Here is a 23,860-nt window from a genome sequence, read left to right as displayed (position 1 = left end):
TGCCATAGACCTACACCGCTACCAGACTTCCCACAATGCACTGGGGAGTTCCCCCAGTCTGCTTTTTTGTTTTGGTTCTTTTAAAAAAACTGTCCAAATTAGCACGGTATAGATGCAACTACACTGATTTACGGTGTATGACCTTGACTTGTACCGTCACAGTAAAGTGCTCTGGGAAGACGTTTGCATCAGAAAGAAACTGAACATGAGCATTTCAAATGAAATATGGCAGAAATGTGCGCGGACTGGATTGCCGCACAGTAAAGACATCTTGGTTTAGTGTAACTTTTCCCGCTGATGCCCATGAGCTTGCCAGAGATGCTTTGACTTGTAAAACTGGTTTTATGCAAAAGAGATAAAGGAAAAAAACCAGGGGCCTCATTTATCAACCGTGCGTACGCACAGATCTGTGCGTAAAGCGTGCGTACGAGCATTCCCACGCAAAGTATGGTATTTATCAACATGTATTTGTGCGCAGAAAAACGTGTAAATATACGCACAGCTCCGACCATACGTACGCACAAAACCTAGTGGTAGAACAGTGAAACTACAAATAGAACCCATTAAAAGAGTCTCAAACTTTACATGTGAAGTTTGAGATCGCTGAACTGTGACTGAACGGGGAACATGTGCACATGTTCCCCGTTTCCTCCAATTAATAAAAATTTTCCATAAGTAATTCAGACATTTTGAATAATTGGTGTGAAAAGCTATAAAAGACAGCTTTGGCAGGACGACCTGAAAAGAAAATACAAGTACCATGGCTTATCTTGCACTGTTGGAGGATTTAGAGACCGTGCGCTCCGCAAAAACACGCTCCGCAGAGAGCGCGTTTTCAAAGAGCGCTGATCTGTTCAGTGAGAGCACGGAGCGGCTTCTCAGCAGGTACCGCTTCCCCAAAAACATTCTGATGGATCTATGCTGTGATTTACAACTCCATCCCAGTCACATCCAGCTCCTGTCCACCCTGGGATTTTTGTCCACCGGAACATTTCAGAGAGAGATTGGAGACATGCGGCATTTCGCAGCAGAATCATGCCGGCAGTGTTGTATGAAATAATTTCTCTGGCCCTAATTTACACCCAGTTTCCATACACACATCACCAACAAACCCAAATTAAACGAGGATTTCACGCCATCGCCGGATTCCCAAACATAATTGGAGCTTTATTGCACCCAAATCACAATAAAAGCACCATCACACAATGAATTCAGTTACGTGGACATGAAAGGATTTCATTAAATCAGTGCACAAATAATCTGCGATGCAACTATGTCTCTGTTGCCCGTCGTTGCCCGGTGGCCTGGAGGAACGCACGACTCATTTATTCTGCAGAACAGCTTTATTGGTGTTTGCACCTCCAAGCAGGAGCTTTTACTCCAACCAAATCTTAATTTATGGATAATCTTCCAAGAAATATATCAAACATGGTCAACATAATTATTTTACAAGCCAAATATCACATACATAAATGCAAATGGAATAACAGCAAACCCTCCATTGTACAACAGAAAAATGAATGTAAACTGTACTTAGCGTCTCTTAAACCAGTGGTTCTCAACTCCGGTCCTCGGGACCCCCTGCCCTGCATGTTTTAGATGTTTCCCTGCTTCAGCACACCGTGATACAAGTACCTGTGTCATCAACAGAACTGTGCAGACCTTGGTGACAAGCTAATTAGGACCTTTAATTAGAATCAGGTGTGTTGGTGCAGGGAAACATCTAAAACATGCTGGACAGGGGTCCACGAGGACCAGGGTTGAGAAACACTGTGAAAAAAACGATATTGCCAAAAGCTTATATGAAACAATGTCTTTGTTTCTTCATTTTTATTAATACACTTCCCATAGCTTGTCAGTAAATGTATCTTCTTTTTTTTTTTTTTTTTTGCTCTCAACCCCCCCAAATGTTCAATATTTGTAGATAATTGATTATTTTGTTTCATTTGCCTTTTGTTGTAAACTCTACAGAATTTTGTTCAATAAAGTTTGTAAACCTCCAAGCGGGAGCTGTTGTTGCTCCATATATGGTCAATTGGAGGCGTTTCTGATGTAAATGATGCTAACCGTGCACGAGCAGGGCAGTTTAGAACAGGTGGGATTTATCATCACTGATGTGCGTACGACCAGCGTCCGCACGTTTGATAAATCCAGATTTTTTTGTACTTACACACATTCTAAATTTCACTCCTACGACAGAATTTAGGACCTTTTCTACGCACTGTTGATAAATGAGGGCCCAGGTCTGTAATGTAGAGCTGGGACGACCACGCCCAGCGAGGAGTTTCCTGAGCGTGGACGACCTGAAACGAAAGTGAACTGAGGAGATCCGTATGTGGCATTTCCTTCTGAAGCCGACAGGTTTAAAGAGGAGGAGGCGCAGGATTCGGGCTTCACTCTGAGACGGACACGGACACAGGTACGTCAGAGCAACACACACTTTTAGACCTCTCCCTAAAAAACTGGATTTATGCAGGAATTATGATCCTGTCTGTGAGTGTGAAGAGATGTTTAATTTGTTAATTCTTTTTGTTGGACAAGAATGTTTAGGTTTTTTAAATGCCTGACATGTTTCAACGAATGCTTTCATCATAGTCCGAGGGTCAGAGGATCTGGTGACTGATGAAGGCGAAAGGAATCGCCGAAACATGTCAGGTATTAAAAAATCTAAAAATTCTTGTCCGACAAAAAGAATTAGCAAATTAAATTGAAAAGCCATGGACAAAATCAACTTTATTAAATCATGAAGAGATATTGTGGTTGAACTGAGAGACTGATTTCACCAGCACATCCAAATTAAGTAAAGTTTAATAAATTGACCGATACAGGACATGTCCTTTACATCGGTATCAAGAATAACTTACAATAAATACATAGGACTAAAATTTACATTCAAAACATTTCATAAAATCACACACAGATGAATTGATTCCATTTTGCATCACCTATCAGCTCTAAAATCATACAAAAAGTCTTTGTTTGACCAGAACTATCCAGTCTGTTGTTGAAAGAGTTCACAGACTGGGCCTGCACGACTTCCTCTGGAAGTTCTTCCACTCTTTGACCGCGCAGTGTGAAAAAGTTCCCCCTCTTCTCTGAGTGACACTTTTGAGGGAACAAAGAGTTTCCTCTCAGTTCATATGAACTGTTCCAGAACTGAACAATAGGTTCGGCTGTGGCATCGTAAAGTAAAGTAAATAATTTAATAATATAATCCGTCCATTTAAAGTGTGACAATATTTAACAAAAAAAAAAATTGGTTGTTAAAGCTACAAAAAAGCCAGTTATACAGTTATACGTACAACTCATGCACGGGTCTGACAGCTGTGAACAGTCAACCTTTCAGTCAGGAAGAAGTTTGAATTGAACTAACTTGTTCTCTTAAGTTGCATTTGTAAAACCTTAAGAGACATCACACACTTCTAACATTCAAGTTTATCAAAACGTTGAATAAGAAACTGAACGACTGCTTTTCTAACAAGCAAAGGACCTTCCCTGAAAACTCTGACTGACCAAATCTGCTGCAGCTCAGACGAAGCTCCGGTCGTTCTCAGAGAAGCACCGGCCGGCACAAGCGTTCCTCTTCTAGGAGGGAAATAACCTTTGTTTAAGATTCGGTTGAAAACGTTAACGTCTAAACTTCATCCCTCCATCTTTCAGTTGGAAGCCAGTTAACACAGTTTTAGTTTCTATTTAAACTAGAAAGAATTGAAGAATTGACTCCAGTACAGTCAAGAAAAACTAAAATGATCGAAGAGCTTTAAATCAAACCTTATACACAGGCCCATTGTAACAGCTGGGATTCATGTAGGAATCTGTTGGGCCAACTGTTTTCTTATTGTTGTATTTTGTATAATAAATATAAAAATTGTTTCCAATTCAAGTGACGCACTTTGACGACTTTACGTGGTCTTATTAGCTGAGTGAGTAAGAACGAATGAACGTCTCGTCCCCAGTTCTTCCACAGAGCTGCAGGTTCTGTTCATGAATGGTTTTTGGGGACAATTATATTACAAAATTCTTTAAAAACAAGATATTCTTACATTTTAATGTGTTTGAGCTAACTTTGCAAAAGCATCTGTACACTCCAGCTGACTTATAGAGTAGTAGGAGATACTAATCAGGCCACTGGAGCCATCCAATCAGAACTCAGCAGGATTTATGGAGGACAGACGGCCTTCACCCCAGAGCTACTTCTTTCAGGATTGAAGATAGAGCTCTGTTAGACATTTCAGAGAATCTTTTATTATAATCGTGTGACTTAACAGCTGAGGAAAGCAAATGTTTTAGTTTGCATGTACATTTTTTGCCCTTTTTCATCATAAAATAGTAACCAAGACACAGCAACAATAGTTGTAAAGTACTGTTTTAGTACGAATCTACAAACCGTTTTTTGGAGACTTTACTTCAAAGTGGAAGAATAAACTGAAACATAGTAATAGTTCAGGACTCCCAGGTGTAATTTAACAAAACAGAACACAACGTTTGGCATCAGATTGAAGCAGCAGCCAAACCTGGTGAAGCTGCTGTTTCAGTTTCATCTTCTCGTCTGCTGGAGCTTCGGCTTTAGGGCCAAAACTGAACCAGCCAGTTCTGAATGTGAAAACATTTTATTTGTACTTATTTTTATTTGTACTGTCAGAATCAAAGAACATAGTTTGTCACAGCTTTTTAATTTTTTTTAAAATGTTTTTTAATTCATAGCTTTTAAGGCCTAAACTACAGTAAAAATATATACAGTACCTGAAAACAAAACGATTTGTTGTGTACCAACCAGATGTGTCAAGTAACAAAGTACAAATACTTAGTTACCTTACTTAAGTAGAAATTATTTTTCAGATGACTTTTTACTTTTACTTCTTACATTTTCCACAATTATCTGTACTTTTTACTCCTTACATTTTAAAAACAGCCTCGTTACTCTATTTCATTTCAGCCTTTAAATAAAAACTATCCAGTTAAATTGCTCCATCCGGATAGAGTGAATTTGGTTGTGGTTGTTTCAGATGTTCTTGTCCAGTTTTGTTCTTACATCCGTTCCCTCAGATTCCTGCAACTAAACTTGGATGTACATTCCAATAAAGGTTAGGATAAATGATAACATGAACATGAACGTTTGACTTTTTGCACCATTACAATACTTATAGACAACTAGTCATCATATCTGCTGCTCTCTGAAACACATGTTAATGCTCAATAGTACACATATATGCTTCTTTAATATATTTATATTAACACATGTTAATGCTCAATAGTACACATATATGCTTCTTTAATATATTTATATTAACACATGTTAATGCTCAATAGTACACATATATGCTTCTTTAATATATTTATATTAACACATGTTAATGCTCAATAGTACACATATATGCTTCTTTAATATATTTATATTAACATGTTAATGCTCAATAGTACACATATATGCTTCTTTAATATATTTATATTAACATGTTAATGCTCAATAGTACACATATATGCTTCTTTAATATATTTATATTAACATGTTAATGCTCAATAGTACACATATATGCTTCTTTAATATATTTATATTAACATGTTAATGCTCAATAGTACACATATATGCTTCTTTAATATATTTATATTAACATGTTAATGCTCTATAGTGCACATATATGCTTCTTTAATATATTTATATTAACACATGTTAATGCTCAATAGTACACATATATGCTTCTTTAATATATTTATATTAACACATGTTAATGCTCAATAGTACACATATATGCTTCTTTAATATATTTGCATTATACTAAGATACATTCATTTTCAATGGCTTTTGTCCTTAATGGCTTTTTTCCCCCTTACATTACTTTTACTTTTATTATTTAAGTAGTTTTGAAACCAGTACTTTTATACTTTTACTTGAGTAAAAAACTTGAGTTGATACTTCAACTTCTACAGGAGTATTTTTAAACTCTAGTATCTATACTTCTACCTGAGTAATGAATGAATACTGAAGACACCTCTGGTACCATCCCACCCAGGCTGTCTGACTGCCAAATACTAACATTAACATATAAAATGCAGGCAGAAAAAAACACTTTCAAGGAACCGTTCTCACTGATTTTCTGATTTCTTAACTCACCTGTGTTGATGCTAAATCTTTGTTCTGATAAACTCTTTTTTGCAGAGATCCTGCAGCCAACATGAGTGGGTATAAATGGGCTGAAGATGACTTCATGCCGCCGGGGGTGTGTCGGCTCCTCACCCCACAGCCAGAGAATAATCGAACCTACATGATGTACCACGGCACCACCAGGGCGAATGCTCGGGCCATCCGTAGGGGAGGATTTCATCAGTCTAAGGGCGGGATGCTCGGCCCTGGCGTCTACCTCAGCAGAGACCTGGAGAAGGCCAAACGCTATCCCATTGATTGGCCTGAGAATGACAAGGTTGTCATTAAGGTTACGGTCAACGTGGGAAAAGTGATTGCCATCAGCCATCAGGGCCACCCTCTCCAGAAGACCTGGAGTGACGGGGGATACGACGCGGCCTGGGTACCGCCCAGCTGTGGGATGGTGAAGAGTGGCCTGGAGGAAAACTGCATCTGGGATCCCAAACGAATCAGTATCATTGATGATATCAAACCGGTTCCACACCCCTACAGGTGAGGATGCAACCAGCAGTTACTCATCAGTTCTGCATTCTCATATGTATTTTGATGCTAAATACTTGTGCTGATAAACTCTTTATGCAGGGATGCTGCAGCCAACATGAGTGGGGATAAGGAGGAAAACCGGATCCCGCTTCGCAGAGGAGTTTATCTCGCTGATGTCGTCAAAAACCTTCCGGACCCGTCCCTTTGTCCAAATGGATATACCCCTGAAATAATGTTAGTGAATAAATAAAGTCTTTATCTATGTAGACCCGTATTCAGCCTATGTCATATAATGTTGCGCGCACATTTTGGCAACAGAATTGTTGTTGTTCTCCAGCAGTTATGACTGAAATACGAGGTAGCAACTGGTTAGCAGGCATTTACAAACTGTTCCCGGCATCTACATGTCTGGTTGTTGCGTAAACGGTTGCACGAATCGCTATTCCACCGGCGGACTAAAGTTTTAAAAGATTCCGACAGGATCACGACCATTTCAGAGCAACCGGCGGCGTCTGTGGCTTCAGGCGATTAAACATGTAAAAAAGCCATTAAAATGATATAAATATATAATGGATATAAATTAATTAATAGTTAGTGTTTGACCGCGAATTACTAACATTAACATGTAAAATGCATGCAGGAAAAAACTTCATGTGCAGTACTTTTAAGGAACCTTACTCATTGATTTTCTGACTTCTGTCACATTTCTTGTCTTATGTGTTGATGTTAAATCTTTGTGCTGATAAACTCTTTCTTGCAGGCTTGCTGCAGCCAACGTGAGCCGGTATAACAGATACCTGGAAGAAAACTCCATCTGCCCGAGCAGACGACTGAGTCTCAATGACTTCCTCCCGCCGGTTCCACACCCCTACCCGCCCTTTTATCCACATGGTGGATATGGTTACATGTAAGGATGCAACTGGCAGTTACTCATAAGTTTTGCATGCTCAAATGTATTTCAAATGTATTTCAAATGTAGTTTTGTATACAAATAAATACATTTTGCAACTCTGTCATTGAAATGTTATTGTGTGAGTGTCATAAATCTGAGTTGCTCTTTAGTCATGTGTGAAGAGGCAGATCCTGGTTCATACCACCCTCTGATATCATGATAGTGAACGTGTTCACTATCATATGGTGCTCAAAAAGCAAAGGTAGGGAGGGAGGGGGGGTTTCCTGCCTCTTGCTGGGGCTCCCGGTCGGGCAACTTGGAGTCTGGCGGGGGGACAACCTGCTGGTGGGGGGTCCCCTGCTCTCCTCCTGGTGCATCATGGGTAGGTTTAATCTGACCCCCTGCTCTCCTCCTGGTGCATCATGGGTAGGTTTAATCTGACCCCCTGCTCTCCTCCTGGTGCATCATGGGTAGGTTTAATCTGACCCCCTGCTCTCCTCCTGGTGCATCATGGGTAGGTTTAATCTGACCCCCTGCTCTCCTCCTGGTGCATCATGGGTAGGTTTAATCTGACCCCCTGCTCTCCTCCTGGTGCATCATGGGTAGGTTTAATCTGACCCCCTGCTCTCCTCCTGGTGCATCATGGGTAGGTTTAATCCGACCCCCTGTTTGCCTCCCTGATGCCCCGGTCTGACCTCGCCCCTCATTGCAATATATATATATATATATATATATATATATATATATATATATATACTGTATATATATATTACCAATTCTATTATAATACTATATAGTATAATAATTATTCTTGGCATTATCGTGATATATTGTTTTATAGTGTATTATTATATTATGTTATGAGATCTCATGGGATGTTAAACTATAGTATTATTATAATGTTATATATTATAGTATAGTGACCTCATTTTGTTATATGTTATTATATTATAAAAATTATTGTTATATTAGGGTATTATTATTACATGCTATTATAGTATTACATATATTACTTTATATTATATCGTGCTATATCACTCTATATGATAATTATTTATCTGTTTTTTTATTTATTTAAAAAATAATGTTCTTTATTTATTTATCTACTTTCATTATATTATATACAGTATACACACACACACACGCACACACACACACACACACGCATACACACACACACACACACACACACACACACACACACACACACACACACACACACACACGCATACACACACACACACACATACACACACACACACACACACACACGCATACACACACACACACACATACACACATACACACACACACACACACACACACACACCTAGATACATATTATTGTAACTCGATGTCGTCCTTTGTTGTTGTTTGTACTGTATGTTAATAAAATAAAAATAAATAAATAAAAAAAGCAAAAGTAGTTAAAAAAAAAGAAAGCTAAGAAAACTTTCCATCAGGTTCAATGTTCTGTCGTGCCACAAAGGGGGTTCTTGTTCAGTTATCAAAGAGTTATTAATAATTGTCCTTGGACAATTATTAATAATTCATAAAGTTACAATTATTTATCAAATTGAATTATCAAAATGAATTAATCAAAACGGGGCACCACCTGACATAATCAGGAAAATGAAAACTAAACAGCAAAATCAGTCTCAAGGTAAGTTATTCTTCAGAATAAGTGAAGGGAGGAGTCCGAGCACAGACATTTAAACCAGCAGTTGTGACAAATATGTATAAAATAAACACAAGCAACTTCTCTCATTCAAATGAATCAGAATGTATTTACACAAGTGTTAAAAAGATGATAAAACAACATCATACCTTCAGATTATGTATGTATGTGACTGACTGAGTGTGTGTGTGTGTGTGTGTGTGTGTGTGTGTGTGTGTGTGTGTGTGTGTGTGTGTGTTCATACACGTGGTGAGGCAAAAGAAAAGATGGCTGACAAAGTCACGTGGTGAAAGAGCGTGATTCAAAGTTGTGACGGGATCAGCGGTCCGGCTCACAACGTAAAACTAAACTAGTTAATTATGTTAAAGGAGCTTGAGGCAGGATTGTGGCAGGATATATGAAAAAAATCTGTATACGTTTTAAGTTTTCTAGTAATGTCAGATGAAGCGTTCCAAACCTAAAAGAATGTTTCCTCTAGTGTATCTCTCCTTTGCCTTGAACAGGCTGTTGCTGCAAAATGTGCTGCTGGGCGTCTCCGTTTTTTTCCTGGGGGTGCTGGCTGTGGGGGTCCCGCTCGAAGGGCCGGCCCTGCCTGGGTGGGGGATGGCTGTCTGCGCTGGGGGGCATTGCCGCCTTGGTCCACCATCGCTGGGCGGGGGCCGCCGGGGGGGGGGGGGGTGCGGCCGGGCGCGGTGGATGGGTGGAGTTATTCTCAGGTGTCTATGTTTTATGTCGTCAGTATGAATGGGGGGATGCTGGACCATTTCCCCCTCCGCCTGGATGGCCGGTGGGGGAGCATGGGCGTCCTTCCAGGGCCGGCTCTACTGGTCCTGCCTCTTGGCTTCGGCCTCCGTTCCCCCTCCTGCCCCCCCTCCACGATTCATACGCACACATGCCAAGGGGTGGGGGGTCTGGGGCGGGGGGGACATTGTCCCGCGTGGCCCGGCACTCCCCGCCTCACCGTTTTAATAACACTGTAGACACTGCACATTCAACACTTAATAAATACATTTAACAAGGACACGTAGTTCTGGAGGGGGGGGGGGTCATTGTCAGTATGATACCCTGAACTCCCCCTCCATGTTTTTATGGCATTAATCAAATGCACTCAACACCAGGGGCGGGAGGGGGGCTCGCTGGCGGTGGGTTTCCTCCCTCCTACTTCTCCCCTCTGTGGGGTTGCTGGTGGCCTGGGTTCCGGGTTCTTCCGTGTCGGCCTCTGGTCTCGCGAGTGGTGGGGTTGCCCCCCCCCCCACTATAGATACACTTTATTTATTTATCTATTTTCATTATATTATATACACACACACACACACACACACACACACACACACACACACACACACACACACACACACACACACACACACACACACACACACACACACGTTAAAAGAATAAACAGGTTTGAAGGTCTGATGGTTTTATAGGAGTTTATTAGATCCATTTGAATATTATACTTCAGTTTTTATTTAAAATACTTTACATAAAGTGACAGGAAGGAAATTAAAGCAACAACTCAATATTCTGGTCTAAGAAAACGAGAAACAGCAGCTTTATGTAAAAAAACATGGTACAAATGTCTCAACGTAGCGTCTCTGAACATTAATACGGGTCGTGTTTACAGTCCAGTTCAGAACAGAACCAGAACCAGAACCAGAAACAGAACCAGAACCAGAACCACGTCGACCCGAGTTCAGCTTCAGGTCCCTGATCTACAAATATACTGTTTAGCAAACGCTGCACCGTCGGCCGGAGGGCAGGCAGGTCGTCCTGCTGGTACCAGGGCGGGTTCTGGTCCAGGCGGATCCGGTCTCTGGCCACGTTTCCACAGAGTATTTACAAAAACGGATATTTCCCCCTCTACGTTTATAAAAACCCCATCATTTCCAGGAACCTGCATAAATATCTGTTAAGGTGCTATGAGCAGCCAAACCTACAGGGGGCAGTGTAACGAGAAGATAAAGTCATGCTAGCCAATCAGAATCCTGGAAAAAAACATCAACAAATGACACGAGTAACTTCCAGTTACTTCCAAGATGAACCAGAGTCTTTGGTTTGGAGTGACAGAGAAGTGCAGTTACTTTAAAATATAAAACAGGTAAAATACAAGAAAATATTGACGGTTACAAACTAATTGTAACCACAGGTGTCACTCATGACGCTGGTGACGTTTCTGTCTCATAATGTGACGTTCTGAAGAATAAATGTCCGTTTCTCTCCGTTTACAAGCAAACGTGAAGACGGAGGTTTTAAAAATCTACACTTTGGCCGGAGTTTTCAGAAATGATGGTTTTTGGAGAATTTGAGCTTCGTTTTCGTGTAAACGAACGAACAAAACGCATGAAAACACCAGCGTTTTTGATATGTGGAAACAGGGCCTCAGCAGGTCCAGGTCTCTGCAGGTCCAGGTCTCTGCAGGTCCAGGTCTCTGCAGGTCCAGGTCTCTGCAGGTCCAGTTCTCTGCAGGTCCAGGTCTCTGCAGGTCCAGGCAGGTCCAGGTCTCTGCAGGTCCAGGTCTCTGCAGGTCCAGGTCTCTGCAGGTCCAGGTCTCTGCATGTCCAGTTCTCTGCAGGTCCGGTCCTGGTACCGGTCCAGACTCACAGCTCCACCTCCACCGGTCCGTCCTCCACGTCGCTGCTGAGGCTGAGGACGGAGGCAGGAGACTCCAGCAGGACGGAGAGAGGATCCCGGTCCTGGATCTGGTCCCGGTCCTGGATCTGGTCCCGGTCCTGGATCTGGTCCCGGTCCTGGCAGCTGCAGGGGGGGGAAAGGGAGGGAGGTTAAAACGGTTCTGGGGTTAAACCTTCTACTTCCGGCTCTCAGCGAAGGCGGACGCTTTTTCTGCTCCTCTCCCTTATCTATCTGCCCTGCTACTGCTTTTGTCCTGTCTCGTCTTCAGAGTCTCTCCTTTTCACTCCTCCGAAACTCTACAATCATGGGATTGATTAACTGGTCTCTCAGCACAATTGACCACATTTTTGCGACGAGGAGTCAGGGGGTAAGGGAGCCCTCCTGCCCCGATGGGACATTTTTTGCTGGATACACAATGGATTCCTACAAAAACTGGAAGCCGTTGTGCCTCAAGATCCTGTCCGTCGAGGACGTTGAAGACGCTTCATAATTGGATTTATGATAGCAGGATTTCTTCTAATTGGAGTGGGGATTTTCCTGGTCTATCGACAATCGCGTAAGTCGGCGACAGCCGTTCTGGCCCTTTCTGAGCTGCCCGACGTTTCTGAAGGAATGAGCACGGGGTTAAGCACTCAAACTTTAACGCTGGGAGAGCAAAGCCGTAAGCTGGATGCGATTCTTGAACAGAATCGCAGGCTAGCGGTGGTTTTTGAGCTCATTGGCAAGATGGAGAAGATCTTGGAGAAGTTGGAAGCTCGGCTTGGCGGGAATTGATCACAAATTCGTCTGTTTGGAGTCGCATTGAGGAATCAGAGACTTAACGGCAGACGGAAAATTACTGGAGTCTGCCTGTTTCCTTCTTTCAATTGTTGATTCTATAATCTGACCGTGACAGAGCAGCTTGGCTCGCTGCTGGTGTCACAATCTCCCTGGTGGAATGTAAACAAGTGGCTCTGCCCCCACTAGCCCTCCCCCTCTCTCAAAAACATCAGTGGACTATTTACAGAACGGTACCAAGCCGTCTGATAACATCAAGGACATTGGCTGAGGAGCAGCTCTGGGGAAGTTTCACAGACTTACTGCTCAAACACACACACACACTTACTGATAACCACCCCCTCATCTTCACCTTCCCTGGCTCCCCTCTTATCAGCCCCGCTGACACGAAGGCCGAGTTCGAGCGCCACGCTGCCGCGGCCCTCACTTGGATGAACTGTGCCGGGATCCCCCCCCGACTTGCCCACCCCCGATACCCACAAGCTATGATGTTGTTCTGTTGTGTATATGTTGCTTTTCTGTGCTGAGGTGTTTTTTTGCACCTTGACACTAGGTATTAATACACAGCTTGAAGATCCTTTTTTCTCCTCCTCCATTCCAGTGTCATCCTTCCTCTAAAAATGGCGTCCGTATTAATGGAGCCATCGGTGTAAACCGGAGTCAAGTTCTCTCGTCTGATTATGTCTGACTTGGCAATAAATCTTTTCTGATTCTGATTCTGAAAACGGTTCTGGGGTTCTAACGGTCGTTAGCGGTCCTCACCTGGAGCTGACGCTGGCCCGAGCTCTGCTGGCTCCACCAGGACTGAAGGGGCTGAAGGATCCGGCGGGAGACTTGCTGCTTCCTGGAGTCAGACAGAAACAGACAGGTGGATCTGAAACCTGGAGAGGGAACGCCGTGGTGATACGCCCGTGTGGTACGCATCGAGGCAGACCACACGCCGTACGGCGGTGCTACGGCGGCGTGTTGGTGCTACGGCGGCGTGTCCGCTACGGCGGCGTGTTGCTGCTACGGCGGCGTGTCCGCTACGGCGGCGTGTTCATTACGGCGGCGTGTCCGTACCTTGCCTGGAGTAGGAGCGCGGGACCCTGCAGTCCGAGCTCACATAGGACACGCCGTCCTCGCCGTCAGCGACGGCCAGTAACGAGGCCCGGTAGTGGATCACAGCCTGCCAGCTCTCGTCACGGAGCTCGGCTAGGTGGTCGGCGGTGTGAGTCTGCAGATACGAGCACCTGCAACACAGACACGCTAACGTTCAGAGAGTCTGCAGATACGAGCACCTGCAACACAGACACGCTAACGTTCAGAGAGTCTGCAGGTACGAGCACCTGCAACACAGACACGCTAACGCTCAGAGAGTCTGCAGGTACGAGCTGCAACACAGACACGCTAACGTTCAGAGAGTCTGCAGGTACGAGCTGCAACACAGACACGCTAACGCTCAGAGAGTCTGCAGGTACGAGCTGCAACACAGACACGCTAACGTTCAGAGAGTCTGCAGGTACGAGCTGCAACACAGACACGCTAACGTTCAGAGAGTCTGCAGGTACGAGCACCTGCAACACAGATACGCTAACGTTCAGAGAGTCTGCAGGTACGAGCACCTGCAACACAGACACGCTAACGTTCAGAGAGTCTGCAGATACGAGCACCTGCAACACAGACACGCTAACGTTCAGAGAGTCTGCAGGTACGAGCACCTGCAACACAGACACGCTAACGTTCAGAGAGTCTGCAGGTACGAGCACCTGCAACACAGACACGCTAACGTTCAGAGAGTCTGCAGGTACGAGCACCTGCAACACAGACACGCTAACGTTCAGAGAGTCTGCAGGTACGAGCACCTGCAACACAGACACGCTAACGCTCAGAGAGTCTGCAGGTACGAGCTGCAACACAGACACGCTAACGTTCAGAGAGTCTGCAGGTACGAGCTGCAACACAGACACGCTAACGCTCAGAGAGTCTGCAGGTACGAGCACCTGCAACACAGACACGCTAACGTTCAGAGAGTCTGCAGGTACGAGCACCTGCAACACAGACACGCTAACGCTCAGAGAGTCTGCAGGTACGAGCACCTGCAACACAGACACGCTAACGTTCAGAGAGTCTGCAGGTACGAGCACCTGCAACACAGACACGCTAACGTTCAGAGAGTCTGCAGGTACGAGCTGCAACACAGACACGCTAACGTTCAGAGAGTCTGCAGGTACGAGCTGCAACACAGACACGCTAACGCTCAGAGAGTCTGCAGGTACGAGCTGCAACACAGACACGCTAACGCTAACGTTCAGAGAGTCTGCAGGTACGAGCACCTGCAACACAGACAGGCTAACGTTCAGAGAGTCTGCAGGTACGAGCACCTGCAACACAGACACGCTAACGTTCAGAGAGTCTGCAGGTACGAGCACCTGCAACACAGACACGCTAACGTTCAGAGAGTCTGCAGGTACGAGCACCTGCAACACAGACACGCTAACGTTCAGAGAGTCTGCAGGTACGAGCACCTGCAACACAGACACGCTAACGTTCAGAGAGTCTGCAGGTACGAGCACCTGCAACACAGACACGCTAACGTTCAGAGAGTCTGCAGGTACGAGCACCTGCAACACAGACACGCTAACGTTCAGAGAGTCTGCAGGTACGAGCTGCAACACAGACACGCTAACGTTCAGAGAGTCTGCAGGTACGAGCACCTGCAACACAGACACGCTAACGTTCAGAGAGTCTGCAGGTACGAGCTGCAACACAGACACGCTAACGTTCAGAGAGTCTGCAGGTACGAGCTGCAACACAGACACGCTAACGTTCAGAGAGTCTGCAGGTACGAGCTGCAACACAGACACGCTAACGCTCAGAGAGTCTGCAGGTACGAGCACCTGCAACACAGACACGCTAACGCTCAGAGAGTCTGCAGGTACGAGCTGCAACACAGACACGCTAACGTTCAGAGAGTCTGCAGGTACGAGCACCTGCAACACAGACACGCTAACGTTCAGAGAGTCTGCAGGTACGAGCTGCAACACAGACACGCTAACGCTCAGAGAGTCTGCAGGTACGAGCTGCAACACAGACACGCTAACGTTCAGAGAGTCTGCAGGTACGAGCACCTGCAACACAGACACGCTAACGTTCAGAGAGTCTGCAGGTACGAGCTGCAACACAGACACGCTAACGTTCAGAGAGTCTGCAGGTACGAGCTGCAACACAGACACGCTAACGTTCAGAGAGTCTGCAGGTACGAGCACCTGCAACACAGACACGCTAACGTTCAGAGAGTCTGCAGGTACGAGCTGCAACACAGACACGCTAACGTTCAGAGAGTCTGCAGGTACGAGCTGCAACACAGACACGCTAACGTTCAGAGAGTCTGCAGGTACGAGCACCTGCAACACAGACACGCTAACGCTCAGAGAGTCTGCAGGTACGAGCACCTGCAACACAGACACGCTAACGTTCAGAGAGTCTGCAGGTACGAGCACCTGCAACACAGACACGCTAACGCTCAGAGAGCCTGCAGGTACGAGCACCTGCAACACAGACACGCTAACGCTCAGAGAGTCTGCAGGTACGAGCTGCAACACAGACACGCCAACGTTCAGAGAGTCTGCAGGTACGAGCTGCAACACAGACACGCTAACGCTCAGAGAGTCTGCAGGTACGAGCACCTGCAACACAGACACGCTAACGTTCAGAGAGTCTGCAGGTACGAGCACCTGCAACACAGACACGCTAACGTTCAGAGAGTCTGCAGGTACGAGCACCTGCAACACAGACACGCTAACGTTCAGAGAGTCTGCAGGTACGAGCTGCAACACAGACACGCTAACGTTCAGAGAGTCTGCAGGTACGAGCTGCAACACAGACACGCTAACGCTCAGAGAGTCTGCAGGTACGAGCACCTGGAACACAGACACGCTAACGTTCAGAGAGTCTGCAGGTACGAGCACCTGCAACACAGACACGCTAACGTTCAGAGAGTCTGCAGGTACGAGCACCTGCAACACAGACACGCTAACGTTCAGAGAGTCTGCAGGTACGAGCACCTGCAACACAGACACGCCAACGTTCAGAGAGTCTGCAGGTACGAGCTGCAACACAGACACGCCAACGTTCAGAGAGTCTGCAGGTACGAGCACCTGCAACACAGACACGCTAACGTTCAGAGAGTCTGCAGGTACGAGCTGCAACACAGACACGCTAACGTTCAGAGAGTCTGCAGGTACGAGCTGCAACACAGACACGCTAACGTTCAGAGAGTCTGCAGGTACGAGCACCTGCAACACAGACACGCTAACGTTCAGAGAGTCTGCAGGTACGAGCTGCAACACAGACACGCTAACGTTCAGAGAGTCTACAGGTACGAGCACCTGCAACACAGACACGCTAACGCTCAGAGAGTCTGCAGGTACGAGCTGCAACACAGACACGCTAACGTTCAGAGAGTCTACAGGTACGAGCACCTGCAACACAGACACGCTAACGCTCAGAGAGTCTACAGGTACGAGCACCTGCAACACAGACACGCTAACGCTCAGAGAGTCTGCAGGTACGAGCACCTGCAACACAGACACGCTAACGCTCAGAGAGTCTGCAGGTACGAGCACCTGCAACACAGACACGCTAACGTTCAGAGAGTCTGCAGGTACGAGCTGCAACACAGACACGCTAACGTTCAGAGAGTCTGCAGGTACGAGCACCTGCAACACAGACACGCTAACGTTCAGAGAGTCTGCAGGTACGAGCTGCAACACAGACACGCTAACGTTCAGAGAGTCTGCAGGTACGAGCACCTGCAACACAGACACGCTAACGTTCAGAGAGTCTGCAGGTACGAGCACCTGCAACACAGACACGCTAACGTTCAGAGAGTCTGCAGGTACGAGCACCTGCAACACAGACACGCTAACGTTCAGAGAGTCTGCAGGTACGAGCACCTACAACACAGACACGCTAACGTTCAGAGCAGGAGTCTCCAACCTTCCTGAAACTGAGAGCTGAGTAAAGCAAAGGGCGACCACTTTGATAAAACACTGCTGAAATAACAAAGTTACACAGTTTACCTTTAATTTAACATTATTATTAATGAAGACACTAATTGTTAATGATTCATCAAAAATATTTATTCAGAATGATTAAACAAGGTAGGAAACAGATACATTTCAACATGCAAAATTTAATTTCTTATTTACCTTTCCAAGAGTTTCATTTTCAAATGATCACTTCCACAACATTTTGCAGGAAATCTTTTTCAATTTTCACAAGCCACTAACAGTTTTTATCAAATCATGAACTCTGAACCATGATTGTACAAATGATCAATCATGTAAGACTTAACAAAAATTGACTCCTTTTAAAATAAATCTTGATGTACTGAAGTGTCTCCACGTTCTGCCGCTGACACCGTGTCCTAACTGCATGCGATGCGAGTGAGCGTCAGCCCTACTCCTACTTTTCAGCACCACCCCTAAATGTTGCTGCTCCGTCACTGCGTGGTTTACGTTCGGGTACGTAAGCGACTGTGTAGTTACGTTTGCACAAACGTCACACCATATCAGGAAGCCCAGAGCTAAAAGCTGTTTTAATTTCAGCTGTAGCGCTGTTAATATGACACTTTATTAAGTTTTAATATTTTTTCAGGTGTAAAAGTAACCGTTAAGATCCCCGACCTGGGCTCAGTTTATCCAAATAACGCCTGGTAAGAAATTTGACCCGATGTTTTTGGAGATGAGCCGCCGGCTCGGAGCAGCAGCAGACGGAGTACAGACGTGATCCCCGGGTCAACCTGCGCCGTCGTCCCGGGGAGAAACCTGCAGCTCTGTGGAGAATTACCGCTGGCTGAAATTAATCATTTAGGAAGATGTTGGTTTAATAGATGAAATCTAACAGTTGTAGCTACGCCTGTTAAGAAATTTGCTTTGATGAGAACTGTCTGCCGGCTCGGGAGCTGATTTATGGTTCTGCATTAAATCGACGCAGAGTCTATGGCGTAGGGTACGGCGTACGTCGCCGCGTAACCTACGCCGTAGGCTCTGCGTTGGTGTAACGCAGAACCATAAATCAGCCTTTATTCTGGCGAGGTTTGAAAAAGACTTCGCAACAACGGGCAAACAAGTGATTATGTACATAAGTATGTTATTATTCACTGAGTGAATATTATGAAAGTAAAATATATATTTCTCGCTAGAAATGTAATCAAAACTCATTTTTATGCAGAAACTAACTCAAAATATAGATTTTATTCACAAAAAAAAAAGAAATGTCCGCCATGTTTTGTTTTTTTTGATTCAGGCCCCAGATGACGACGAAAAGTATTCTGGGAAATTTTTCTGTCCCTAGATCAACTAGTGAGGATCGGAAATCCCCCGCTCCGTAGGGACAGATTCAGCCGCTACACTAGTTTTCCCCACTACCACTAGGTGGAAAGAGGAGTTGGGAACCACTACCGTCACGGGAACATTTAGGGGTAGGACTGAAAACTAGGACTAGGGGGGGATTGGGACTGGGCCTTACACCGTCTTCCTGTCGGGCCTCAGCAGAACTTACACTGTTTTCCTGTCGGGTCTCAGCAGAACTTACACTGTTTTCCTGTCGGGCCGCAGCAGAACTTACACTGTTTTCCTGTCGGGCCGCAGCAGAACTTACACTGTTTTCCTGTCGGGCCGCAGCAGAACTTACACTGTTTTCCTGTCGGGCCGCAGCAGAACTTACACTGTTTTCCTGTCGGGCCGCAGCAGAACTTACACTGTTTTCCTGTCGGGCCGCAGCAGAACTTACACTGTTTTCCTGTCGGGCCGCAGCAGCTTGCAGGAGAACTCGCTGAGGATGGTCAGGTAGCTCAGGTACGCCGGCGCCGTCAGCTCGCCCCGACCGGAATCCCCGAACACGAACTCGATGCCGTTCCTGAGAAAACACCAGAACCAGAACCTGAAGCTCCGGTCCGACCTCTCACTGCAATGGATTCAGCACAATGTACGGATATACAATGGTATATATAATAATGATTATATTGTTTATGATAAGATGTGTGTGTATATATATATATATATATATATATATATATATATATATGTGTGTGTGTGTGTGTGTTTTATATGTATATTATTTATAAATGCTCTGGTATATCATTTATTTATATCATGTCTTTCTTCTTCCGGCTCTCAGCGAAGGCGGACGCTTTTCTGCTCCTCTCCCTTATCTATCTGTCCTGCTACTGCTTTTGTCCTGTCTCGTCTTCAGAGCCTCTCTTTTTCACTCCTCCCAAACTCTACAATCATGGAATTGATTAACTGGTCTCTCAGCACAATCAGAAGTCAGGGGGTAAGGGAGCCCTCCTGCCCTGATGGGACATTTTTTGCCGGATACACAATGGATTCCTACAAAAACTGGAAGCCGTTGTGCCTCAAGATTCTGTCTGTCGAGGACGTTGAAGATGCTTCATAATTAGGGCCCGAGCACTTGCAGTGCGAAGGCCCTATTGTATCTGTAGGAATTCTTCTTCTTCTTCTTCTTCTTCTTCTTCTTCTTCTTCTTCTTCTTATTGTTCTGACAAAAGGAGGGCCTTTTTGCCCCCCTAAACGTGCCCAAAAAGTCACCAAATTTTGCACGCAAGTCAGGCCTGGCGAAAAATGTGATATTTAATGGTTTGCATTAATGGGCGTGGCCTAACGGCTCAACAGCGCCCCCTAGAAAACTTTGTGCCTCAAGCCCCACAATGCGGTGTGACGTACATGAACGAAAATCGGTACACACCTGTATCATGTCGCAACTAAAAGAAAAGTCTCTTGGCGCCATGGCCGAATCCGAACAGGAAGTCGGCCATTTTGAACATTCTGAATTAATCGCGTAATTCTGGAGCAATATATGCCATTCCTTTGAGAATTAATACGGCCCGAACCGTATCGTGAACCCAGATGTGTTATACATCAAAATGTGCGTCTCCATCCTGCGACAACACGCATTACTTTTCTCTTTCAAAAGTGTTACCGTGGCGACGCTAGACGCCAAAAGGCGCGCCTCCCCTTCATCTGATTGGTCCATATTTGATAGTTCTCCAAAAGTCACCAAATTTTGCATGCAAGCCAGACTTGGCGATAAATTTGATATTTCATGGTTTGCATTAATGGGCGTGGCCTAACGGCTCAACAGCGCCCCCTAGAAAACTTTTCTCTGCCATAACTTTTGAATGGTTTGACATAGGAAGTCATGGGTGGTGTCATGGGACTCTGTATTGAGTCCTTGACCTTCATTGGCCTGAATTAGCCCCGCCCCTTCTTCTGATTGGTTGTCCCTTTTTTCTGCTATAACTTTTCAATGGTTTGACATAGGAAGTCGTGGGTGGTGTCATTTCTGATATGCTTATGGGGGGCGGTGGCCGTGAGTGCGAGGGCCCGTTCATCGCTGCTTGCAGCTTTAATTGGATTTATGATAGCAGGATTTCTTCTAATTGGAGTGGGGATTTTCCTGGCCTATCGACAATCGCGTAAGTCGGCGACAGCCGTTCTGGCCCTTTCTGAGCTGCCCGACGTTTCTGAAGGAATGAGCACGGGGATCAACACTCAAACTTTAACGTTTGGGGAGCAAAGCCGTAAGCTGGATGTGATTCTTGAACAGAATCGCAGGCTGGCGGCGTCTTTGAGCTCATTGGCAAGATGGAGAAGACCCTGGAGAAGTTGGAAGCTCGGCTTGGCGGGAATTGATCACAAATTCGTCTGTTTGGAGTCGCATTGAGGAATCAGAGACGCAGACGGAAAATTACTGGAGTCTGGATGTTTCCTTTCATACAATTGTTGATTCTATAATCTGACCTTGACAGAGCAGCTTGGCTCGCTGCTCGCAGTCACAATCTCCCTGGTGGAATGTAAACAAGCGGCTCTGCCCCCACTAACCCTCCCCTCTCAGGAACATCTGTGGACCTGGATCAGAACTGACCGAGCCGTCTGATAACACCAAGGACAATGGCTGAGAGCAGCTCTGGGGCGAAGTTTTCACAGACTCACCGCACACACACACTCACGGACCAGAACCGGGCCACTCACCTGTGGACCAGAACCAGAACCGGGCCACTCACCTGTGGATCATGACGACACACTCCCGGTACTTGACCTGGTCCCCAAAGGTCAGGGCGAACCGCCGGGCCAGTTCTTTGATGCTGGTGAAGGTCTGGACCCCCGACTCGGGCCGGCCGCCCCGGTTCTGCTCCCGCTTCAGCCGCACGAACAGCTGGAACCAGAACCACGTCAGAACACCGTCAGAACCAGAACCAGAACCACGTCAGAACCAGAACCACATCAGAACCAGAACCTTTTATTTGTTAACAGGGACCGTACATATTAATAAACACTAGTGTAAATATTCACGGTTGTAGCCAGGGGCTAATTAATTAATTAGAGGCTACTGTAATTTCCTGTCATTTCCACCATTTGTCCCGGCGGCAAATTAATGCCAGAACCAGAATCGGAACCAGCAGATAAACATTCATACCAACAAAACACAACATTAAAAGATACGACTGAGCTAGATAAAAATCATTAAGCAATAAAACATGTTACCATTGATAAACCAGTAATTAAGTGACCGTAAAGTTAAAGTGCTTAAGTGCAAGAGTTTTTAAAGTGCTGATGCAAATTACACATCGCCCCATTGCTCTTTACAGGGGACCTATTCTTCTTTTTCTTGCTTTAACATATATAAAGTGTTTTTTTCTTGCTTTAACATATATAAAGTGGTCTCCCCTCAGCCTGCCCAACTCAGAGAAGGAGGAAAACAACCAGATTCTGCAGTGTCTGTACAGCCGCCCAGATGAGCCGTCCAGTGTGATGTGGATCTACGAGCCAATAAGATTCTGCTCCCGTCGTTACGGAACGACAGGAGCAGAATTCCATAGGTCGGCCTCCGCTGCTGAGACCACTAACAACCAACTCCGCCGGCTGGAGCTTCAGCCCTTGTTCAGAAGGGGTGAATCGTGTGGCTGTTTCAACAACGAGGGACCGTTAAAATGAGGTTTTGCATCGACACTTACCCTCATAAAAGGATCAGTTCCAACTGCACGGACCCGGCAACTGCACACGAGTCAGCGGTAAGTGACGTTAATTTTTTATGTTATTTATATTTGTCTACAAGTATGATCTTTGCATGGGCTAAGTATTTAGCTTAGCTCCGTAGCACCGGGGCCACTCCCCGGGCCGGACCGTTGAGGAGCCCCGGTGGCTCCAGTGTTACCTCACGGAGTGTTAGGGAACACCGGAGCTCTATTAGTAATACATTTTCTTCTGTCTGGTTTCAGATCTTCCAAGCACCTGAAGCTTCAACGACACCTTCAGAAGACGCACGGTCCTTCCTTGAGCCAACAATAGTGCATACATGTTATTTATATACAACTTATGTTATTTTATTTTTTTAACAATAAAGTTGCCATTTGTGAAAATTCAGTGTTGTGATTTCTTTACAGTTAACATGATTAATTTGTCTTGTAACATAAGAAATGAAATGATGAGGAATCGGAGTAAAGAACTGTGGTGTAACTGTGTTTAGAATTTAGTGTGAAGACGAGGTGAAATGTGAGATTAATCAAACTTTTGAATTAGTCTTGTCCTTATGAAACTATCAGAATCAGAATCACAATCAGAATCAGGTTTATTAGGTCAGCTTGGAAAAGTGCCTGTTTTCCACATGCTTGTGACATTTTTGTTAACAACTGTCTCATTGTCTTTGGACGCATCTGTTTCAAGACCCTCATGAAGTTCCTGTTTTAGTCAGGAAGGCATTTGACCTATGTGACCCATTGCCTTTAAAGACTTTAAGCTAAAGATGTCTGTTTGTTTCTTCATACCAAGATTAGTTCCTCTTTAACTGGAAATATCACATGTGTGACCTTTTAACCCCGATGTCTGTTTCTCCGTCTGTTTCCTCCCATTGTCCATTCACTGTCTACTATTGGCTGTCTTAAAATGGTCATGTTGCTGTCACAAATTCTCAATAAAAAGCTGATGCTGCAAGAAGATCTTGGGAGAGGAGCTTGGGAGTTCTCTGTGAGGGCCAGCGGGCCCTGCACTCCTCTGCTCTCCTCCCCACATTTCTGCAGAAAGCCTTAAAAATCATTCTAACAGTCTCTGTGTCTTTCCTTGTTTATGTTATGTTGATTTGGGACTCCAACAGAACCGTTCCCTCTTCAGGGAACTAAAGGCTGATTTATGGTTCCGTGTTACACCAACGCAGAGCCTACGGGCGTAGGGTACGCGCCGATTTAACGCAG

The 23,860-nt window shown here is 45.2% G+C and overlaps 2 protein-coding genes across 2 annotated transcripts in view; one reads left to right on the top strand and one right to left on the bottom strand.

Annotated features, from left to right (window-relative positions):
- The first annotated feature begins 2,355 nt into the window (after positions 1 to 2,355).
- Positions 2,356 to 7,564, top strand: LOC133446260 (uncharacterized). Its single transcript, XM_061724263.1, has 4 exons — positions 2,356 to 2,419; positions 6,158 to 6,634; positions 6,725 to 6,859; positions 7,386 to 7,564. The coding sequence occupies exons 2-4, from the start codon at positions 6,174 to 6,176 to the stop codon at positions 7,534 to 7,536; spliced, it is 747 nt and encodes a 248-aa protein (XP_061580247.1). The 5' UTR covers positions 2,356 to 2,419; positions 6,158 to 6,173; the 3' UTR covers positions 7,537 to 7,564.
- A 3,058-nt stretch (positions 7,565 to 10,622) lies between these two features.
- LOC133446242 (cohesin subunit SA-2-like) overlaps positions 10,623 to 23,860 on the bottom strand; it is a 50,383-nt gene continuing 37,145 nt past the window's right edge. The window contains exons 28-32 of the mRNA XM_061724232.1: positions 21,677 to 21,828; positions 19,384 to 19,509; positions 13,669 to 13,838; positions 13,369 to 13,450; positions 10,623 to 11,952 (exon numbers count right to left, since the gene is read on the bottom strand). Of these exons, the coding sequence (XP_061580216.1) occupies positions 11,796 to 11,952; positions 13,369 to 13,450; positions 13,669 to 13,838; positions 19,384 to 19,509; positions 21,677 to 21,828 (687 nt within the window). The 3' untranslated portion in view covers positions 10,623 to 11,795. The remainder of the gene's footprint in view (positions 11,953 to 13,368; positions 13,451 to 13,668; positions 13,839 to 19,383; positions 19,510 to 21,676; positions 21,829 to 23,860) is intronic.

The sequence above is a fragment of the Cololabis saira genome, chromosome 6 (assembly GCF_033807715.1).
Source record: "Cololabis saira isolate AMF1-May2022 chromosome 6, fColSai1.1, whole genome shotgun sequence".
Taxonomy (NCBI): domain Eukaryota; kingdom Metazoa; phylum Chordata; class Actinopteri; order Beloniformes; family Belonidae; genus Cololabis; species Cololabis saira.
The sequence above is the reverse complement of the archived record's forward strand: the minus strand, read 5'-3'. Positions and strand labels throughout refer to the sequence as shown.

Excerpts from the sequence above, each read along its gene's own strand:
- LOC133446260 (XM_061724263.1), top strand. The coding sequence starts at position 6,174 with ATGAGTGGGTATAAATGGGCTGAAGATGACTTCATGCCGCCGGGGGTG. Across the intron at positions 6,635-6,724 it reads CCGGTTCCACACCCCTACAG|GGATGCTGCAGCCAACATGA; the intron begins GTGAGGATGCAA and ends CTCTTTATGCAG. Across the intron at positions 6,860-7,385 it reads GGATATACCCCTGAAATAAT|GCTTGCTGCAGCCAACGTGA; the intron begins GTTAGTGAATAA and ends TCTTTCTTGCAG.